Source organism: Equus caballus, chromosome 3 (genome assembly GCF_041296265.1).
Source record: "Equus caballus isolate H_3958 breed thoroughbred chromosome 3, TB-T2T, whole genome shotgun sequence".
Taxonomy (NCBI): Eukaryota; Metazoa; Chordata; class Mammalia; order Perissodactyla; family Equidae; genus Equus; species Equus caballus.
In genome coordinates, this window is record NC_091686.1 from 39,657,473 (window position 1) to 39,664,646 (window position 7,174).

At 49.6% G+C, this 7,174-nt stretch overlaps 1 protein-coding gene across 2 annotated transcripts; it reads right to left on the minus strand.

The window, feature by feature from the left end:
• Positions 1-2,035: 2,035 nt before the first annotated feature.
• LOC138923314 (uncharacterized) lies at positions 2,036-6,690 on the minus strand. Of its 2 annotated transcripts, none has more exons than XM_070261767.1 (3): positions 6,458-6,690; positions 5,634-5,694; positions 2,036-4,846 (listed from the first exon to the last, which is right to left on the minus strand). In XM_070261767.1, exons 1-3 carry the CDS (start codon positions 6,639-6,641, stop codon positions 3,676-3,678), a joined length of 1,416 nt encoding a protein of 471 aa, XP_070117868.1. In that variant the 5' UTR covers positions 6,642-6,690; the 3' UTR covers positions 2,036-3,675. The 2 variants fall into 2 exon arrangements, with proteins under 2 accessions (XP_070117868.1, XP_070117869.1); XM_070261768.1 differs by having other exon boundaries at positions 2,906-5,179; positions 6,458-6,688.
• Positions 6,691-7,174: the final 484 nt, after the last annotated feature.

Genomic DNA, 7,174 nt, shown 5'->3' on the forward strand with positions numbered 1-7,174 from the left:
GCCAAAACCTCCAGTACTATGTAAAGTAAGAGTGGTGATAGATGGCATCCTTTTCTCATTCCTGATTTCAGTGGGATGGTGCTCTCTTTTTGCCCATTGAGTATGATGTTGGCTATGGGTTTGTCATATATAGCCTTTATTATGTTGAGGTAGTTCCCTTCTATCTCCATTTTGTTCAGAGTTTTTATCATAAATGGCTGTGGGATCTTGTCAAATGCTTTCTCTGCATCTATTGAGATGATCATGTGGGGTTTATTCCTCCATTTTTTGATGTGGTGTATTACGTTGATTGATTTGCAGATGTTGAACCATCCCTGTGTCCCTGGTATGAATCCCACTTGATCATAATGTGTGATCCTTTTGATGAATTGCTGAACTCGGGTTGCCAGAATTTTGTTGAGAATTTTTGCATCTACATTCATCAGCCATATTGGCCTGTAGATCTCTTTTTTCATGCTGTCCTTGTCAGGCTTTGCTATCAGAGTTATCTAGGCCTCATAGAATGTGTTAAGAAGTGTTCCATCCTCCCTAAATTTTTGGAGTAGCTTGAAAAGGAGAGGCATTAAATCCTCTCTGAAAGTTTGGTAGAATTCCCCAGGAAAGTCATCTGGTCCCAGCGTTTTATTCTTTGGGATGCTTTTGATTGTTGTTTCAATCTCTTTCCTTGTGATTGGCCTGTTCAAATTGTCTGCTTCTTGACTAAGCTTTGGGAGATTATAGGAATCCAAGAATTTATCCATTTCCTCTAGGTTATCCATTTTGTTGGCATATAGTTTTTCGTAGTATTCTCTTATAATCCATTGTATTTCTGTGCAGTCTGTTCTTATTTCTCCTCTTTCATTTCCGCTTTTGTTCATTTGAGTTTTCTCTTGTTTTCTTTGTAATTCTGGCTAGAGTTTTGTCAACTTTATTTATCTTCTCAAAGAACCAGCACTTTGTTTCATTGATCCTTTCTACTGCCTTTTTTGTTTCAATCTCATTTATTTCTGCTCTGATTTTTATTATTTCTCTCCTTCTGTTCACCTTGGGCTTTGTTTGTTCTTCTATCTCTAATACAGTTAGGTGTGGTTTAAGATTGCTTATTTGGGATTTTTCCTTTTTGTTAAGATGTGCCTGTATTGCAATGAATTTCCCTCTTAATTTAGCTTTTGCTGTATCCCATATGAGCTGGTATGCTGTGTTATCATTTTTATTTGTCTCCAGATATTTTTTGATGTCTTATTGAATTTCTACAACAAGCCATTGCTAGTTCAATAGCATAGTGTTTAGTCTCCACATCTTTGTGTCTTTCTCAGCTATTTTCTTGTGCTTAATTTCTAGCTTTGTAGCATTATGATCAGAGAAGATGCTTGTTATTACTTCAAGTCTTTTTAAATTTGTAGAGGCTTGCCTTGTCTCCCAACATATGATCTATCCTTGAGAATGTTCCATGTGCACTTCAGAAGAATGTGTATTCTGCTGTTTTGGGGTAAAGTGTTCTATATATGTCTATTAAGTCCAACTGTTTTAGCTTTTTGTCTAGCTCCACTCTTTCCTTGTTGATTTTCTGTCTGTATGGTCTGTTCATTGATCTGAGTGGGATGTTGAGGTCCCCTATTATTATTGTGTTATTTTTAATATCTACTTTGAGGCTTGTTAATAGTTGCTTTATGGACTTTGGTGCTCCTGTGTTGAGTGCATAGATATTTATAAGCATTATTTCTACTTGATAAAATGTCCCTTTGATCATTATGTATTGGCCCTCTATGTCTCTCTTTACCTGCGTTATATTGAAATCTGTTTTGTCTGATATAAGTATTGCAACACCTGCTTTCATTTGTTTGTTATTGGCTTGGAGTATTGTCTTCCACCCCTTCACTCTGAGCGTGTGTTTGTCGGTTTACTCTCTCTGACCTGTTTCAACCTTTCAACCTCTAATGCATGTTGCATTCTTTCTAAGTTCCTGGAGGCAGGCCCATTTTCAAACCTTCGTTACTCATTGCCATTGATATTTACTGTGCAAAAAAATTTAGGTTCACACAAAAGCCTTCACAAAGAAGTTCATGGCAGCTTTATTTATAAGGGGTAAAATAATAAAAATCAAAAACTGTCATTCAGTAGGTAAGTGGTTAAACTCTGGTGTCACCTTGTCTCCTTCCCCCACGTCCCACCCTAGTCACACAGTGTCCCACCATCAGATGGTGACTCCACACACTCATCCCCGGCTCCATTCCCCAGGAGGAGAAGGCAGGTGCAGGAGAGCAGGGCCCTGCACTCCTCTGGGCAGAGGGGACATGCCCACAGCAGCGTCCATGCTCCCCACCTGCCTGCCCTCAGAGCCAGGAGCACAGTCATCCTCATTGCTACTGTTCCAAACTGTGACAAGGACAGAGGGAGGGTGATGCTTGGCTGAAAGGGATGCACAGGCCCATCTCCAGGTCAGCTTCAGCAGGGAGAGAAGATGCTCCTGGGGCAGGGTCATCTATTCCCAACAAGAGCTTGGGGTGCGGGGCAAGATTCTTCCCACTCTGGACTCAGGGCCAGATCCGCCCCACACTCCCCTCCCCACTCTGTGACCTGTGAACCTATCTCTGCACTTCCTGGAGCCTCTGCAAACCCCCTGCATACAGTCCCACAAGTTCAAGGGCCAGAGAACGCAGGAGAGGACAGGCGGGGCCCATCCTGGGCTGCGGTCTTAGAGGTTTTGCTCATCTGGAAATATCCTAAAGCTTCCATTTGTTTTTGTAAGGACAGCTTACGGGGACTTCAGGTGCAATGAGGGAGTCGGGATGAGGGAAGGTGAGCCATGCTGCAGTCAGCCTCCCCCCATGGCCCTGCCCCTTCTGGAAGCCAAAGCTGACACTTAGGAAGGGTGGAGCCTCACCCCGTTTTTACCACTAGCAGGGCACAGACAGAACCTATGAACTCTAAGGAGAAAAAAATTGTATTTGGGGAAAATTGGGGTAGGAAGACACCATTAGCACAGAGGGTGGGATAAGGAGAAAAAACAGGTTTTCTGTTCCTCCACTTCCCCATTTGGGGAGATAAGCGTTCCTATGAAGAAAGGTGTGTCAGGCACAGTCTACTCATCCCAGGAGACACATATCTGAAGACAGCATGGCAGGTGATGGATTGGCTGAGACAGCTGCCACCCTCAGCCCAGGCTGGCAGGGTTTGGCTGGGGACTGCAGCTGCCTGGATGGCAAGGTCCAGTTGCCATGCCTGTTTTGATCCATTCCCTTGTATTCAGACAGTTGTGGTCCCTGGAGGTAGGTTGGGGACTGTCTCCTGTCATTGATCTTCTCTGGTCTGGGGAGAAGGGGACATCATGGTAACAGGCATGTCCAGCTTCCCAGGCCTGAAATGGTTTTTACGATGCTTCAACTGGGAGGCCAGAAGTTCTCTGCAAGCCTCAGTTTTCTCCCAGGACCCGGACAAAGGATGTCACTGTCGATGGCGCCTGAACAGCCCTGCCATCCAATGCCGAGCTGTGTGTGACCCGTGCCTGGCTCTGGGCGGTGGCTGACACGGGCTTTCCTTTGCAAGGGGATTCTCTGGTGCTTCCTCCTTGTTGGGCCTCAGGCAGGGCAGGAGGCGTCTCAAGATTTTTCTGAAAGGGCTGTTGTGATAAACCTCTTCCTTTTCAGGCATGGGCTGGAGGGGTTTGGTCCCAAGGGTGTCTCCTATTCCCCTGACCTAGGTCCAAGACTGGGACCCTGACTCCCCCTCCAGTGTTGCCACCCCACGGCAGGGCTCTGGTGAGGCCCCACACCTACTCTCTTCCCGAGGCTCATTCCTGGCCACTGGGCACCCTGAACTCAGCTCTAGACAGCCTTGCTCGGCCCCCTTGATGGTCCAACTCTGCCCTTTTCTCTCTGAGAGCCTGAATGTGAAGGTTGGAGAAGGCAGCCGGCCCTCCTGCCCCAAGAGAGAGGCTTCTGAGGGCTCACTGCCATCGCCAGGTAGGGTCCCTCCCAGGGCCTTCTGATTTTCCTCACACACAGGTGAGGGAGCAGGGAGGGGATGGGGCAGGCTGGGAACTGATGCTTCTGTTGTCAAAGTTAAGACTTTGTCACCTGGAGGAGGCTCAAGAGGTTTTCCCATGAACTGTGCAAAGTCAGCTTTTGAGTGGGCCCCAGAACCACAAGTGGCTGCCGGGGGGAAAGGGGACAGTGGAAGGGCAGAGTGTTGAGCCTCACATGCTTTCAGATCTGCAGGCTCCAAGGACAGGAGGGGTAGGCCCCAGCAGAAATTCAGCCCAGACATGATACTGTGTGCTTCGAGCATCTGAGGAGTGCCTGGATCACCTTGTTCTTCTTTTCCCCAGACCTTCGTTTGTATTCTTTCTGTGATTTCTGTCTCGAGCAGCTTCTGGACATCAGGGTTGGCAACTGAGGTGCTATCAGTCTCTCCCTCCCTATTTGCGGGGCCTCCCCAGAATGAGGGCACTGGTCGGTGACAGAACAGGTGCCCTTGCTGGGACTCGAAGTGTGATGACATAGGGAAGAACAAGACCTTGATTATGTTCCACCGGGAGAGGAACTCAATGCGACAGCTCATGTGGCCGAGGCCTGAGTTGAGAAATGGCCAACAGGAGTGAGCTGGAGTTGAGCTCATGGCAACAGGGCCTAGCGGGATTCTGGTCAAGTCAGATGGAGGTTCTGCTGGCAGAGTGGAGGCCAAAGGTAGAGTGGGCTGGGTCAGAGGAGCAAGGAAAAGTGCTGAAGTCGGGGTGAGAGGAGTACCTTCCACAGGCTTCCGGCATGGTTGGCGGACTCTGGCAGATGCTGTCTTGCAGGCCTCCCCAAGGGAGTCTTGAGATGACAAGCGATGGAAGCATCCCTTAGAAGAAAGCCTCGCCGGGGAGCTGGGGGAGACAGGAGGCACAAGCTGCAGCCAGGAGCCGAGGGCCCTGGGACAGCAGAACAGGCCAGGTGGGGGTGGCCCCTTGAGACCCATGGCCCTCCCTGGCCCCACCTCCACTTCACCAAATTCTCCTGCTGTCCCTCACCCCAGGCCTTTTGCCACCCCTGTCCCCATGGCTCCCCTCCCAGCTCAGCCCCAAACTTCCTGCAGCCCTGGGGCGCATCAGAGACTCTGGGAGGAAGAAGTCCAGGAGAGAAGGGCAAGATTTCTTAACTTTGCGAAAGCAACATCTGGCCCCGCACTTCTGCCAGGTCCTTCCGGCCAGCTCTGTAAGCTAGAAATCAGGAGACTAGGTCACAGCGCTGAAGGCAGGGGCCTAGGGCTCTTAGAGGAGGCTGCGTGCAATGTGTCTTTAGGGGAGACTGTTTAAGGTCAGACTCTGGAGCCCAGGCACTAGTGTCTAAGGCTACAGGATCCCTGATGGGGCTGGCATGGCTCCTGATGGGTTGAGGTTTGTCATTGACCAAGTGCTTCAACCTCCACCATAGCCCACATGCCCCTGCTGGGCAACACCCATTTCCAGACGCCTGCTGGCCTGGGCCTTGGTTTCTAGCACAGAATCTGGCAAGTATCTGGGTTTTTGTCTCCTTCCAGCGTGCCTCCCTGAGGGCTCTGTTTCCTGAGGGACAGGCTCTGTTGCTGGCATCCTCAAGCCCATCAACCTGGGCGCTCAGAGACAGCAGATGGAGGCCAGCTCTGGAGCCCAGGGCTGAATGGCAGAAGCTTACCTTTCAAAGCTCCCCTCTTCTTCCTGCTCCTGCTGCTCCTCCCTCTTGGCTCCACTTGATGCTGAGAGGAGAGATAAAACAAGAAACTTTGGAGTCTGAGACCAAGGCTCCCTCTCCTCTCTCTGGACCCGCTGCAGACACCCAGCGTTTGTGACCAAGATGACTGTCTACACTGAACTCCTCGGGCTCTCGGGTGTTTCTTCCCTTTTACTTACTTTTGAAGTGGAGAATTGAACACCAAATGGATATTTGCTGTCCTCCTCCTTTGAGGATCATAAGAAGGTCCTCATGTGGGACCCAGCATGGATTTTCTGTCACTGCTCCTCTGCTCAAGAAACAGGCACATTCTCAGATGTACAGAATCTTATGAGCTTCCTCAGGGAGGACTTTGCTTCCTGAGGCCACAGCCCCACTCCAGGTCCTGCTCAGAGGCTGTAGGGGGCTCAGCTCTGCCCTCAGATCAGCCACGACAGAGGAAAGGCCTGGTCAAGACAGCTGCCCCAGGAAGGCAGCTGGGGAACCAGTGCTCAGGGCCTGTCCTCCCACAGATCCTACTCAGCATCCCGTCCTTGGCCACTGGTCACTGGCCTGGGGACTTTCCCTGGAGCCCTCTGCCACATCAGGACTCCTGCTCTGAGATCTTCGAATGGAAATCCTTGTGCCCACTCTCACCCCTGCCCACCCAACCTGGCTTGTCCCTAGAAGGATGATATTCTATTGTTTCCCATCCACAGAGTCCCTCTAGTTGATTCAGAGAAGTGGAAATCACAGTAAAAAAGAAGGGAGACTCATCTTCTGGTGGGTCTCAGTCCAGGATTTCTTACCTTCCTGACGTTTCTCCTTTTGTAAGGTGGTTGTAAGGGCAAATTCCTCTGGAGGGAGGGAAGGAACAGGAGGAAGAGCCCCAGTCCATACAGGATGTGGAGGATGGTCCCAATCACCCAGGAAGCAGAACTGGAGCTCAGCCAGGTAACAACAATGCTTTTTATATATGATAGGAGTTTCCATATCTCAAATACAGTTCTACTCTCAGGCAACTGAGCACTGGGAGTGACTTGGAGATTAGAACCCCACACCCTCATCATGGAACTGTGGCCATGTCACAAGGGCTTCTGAGGGGGGGAGGGGACAGCAGAGAAGCGGATTGGACCACAGCCCCTCCCCCACCAACTGGCCTACAACTGCCTCCCTCCACCCTCCTGGGCCTTCTAGACCTTGCGTAGTTTTCTATTCCTTCCACCTGGAAGCCAGATGTCACCCAGTTCCTTGTGTCTCCTGGATTCTTGGTTTCAACCCACCTATGTCATGGCCTTTGAAAGTCTGAAGTTCTCCTGGAAATTTAGGCTTGTTCCCAGGGATTCATGTCCTGATTTGCCTCTGTCATAACCTCCAATATTTTTTCACCCCACATATTGACTTTGTGTGTGTGAGAACATTGAAGTGCTTCTCTCTTAGCTGATTTCAATTGTACAATTCAGTGTTCTCGACTCTAGTCACCACGTCAAACATTAGATCCTCAGAAGCTCTTGACATTAGAGTTG

Bases quoted from the DNA above. Each gene is read 5' to 3' on its own strand.
- LOC138923314 (XM_070261767.1), bottom strand. From the start codon at position 6,641: ATGGAAACTCCTATCATATATAAAAAGCATTGTTGTTACCTGGCTGAG. The intron at 5,695-6,457 runs GTAAGAAATCCT...CTCTCCTCTCAG, and splicing joins AAAGGAGAAACGTCAGGAAG to CATCAAGTGGAGCCAAGAGG. The intron at 4,847-5,633 runs GTAAGCTTCTGC...TGTCTCCCCCAG, and splicing joins GAAGAGGGGAGCTTTGAAAG to CTCCCCGGCGAGGCTTTCTT.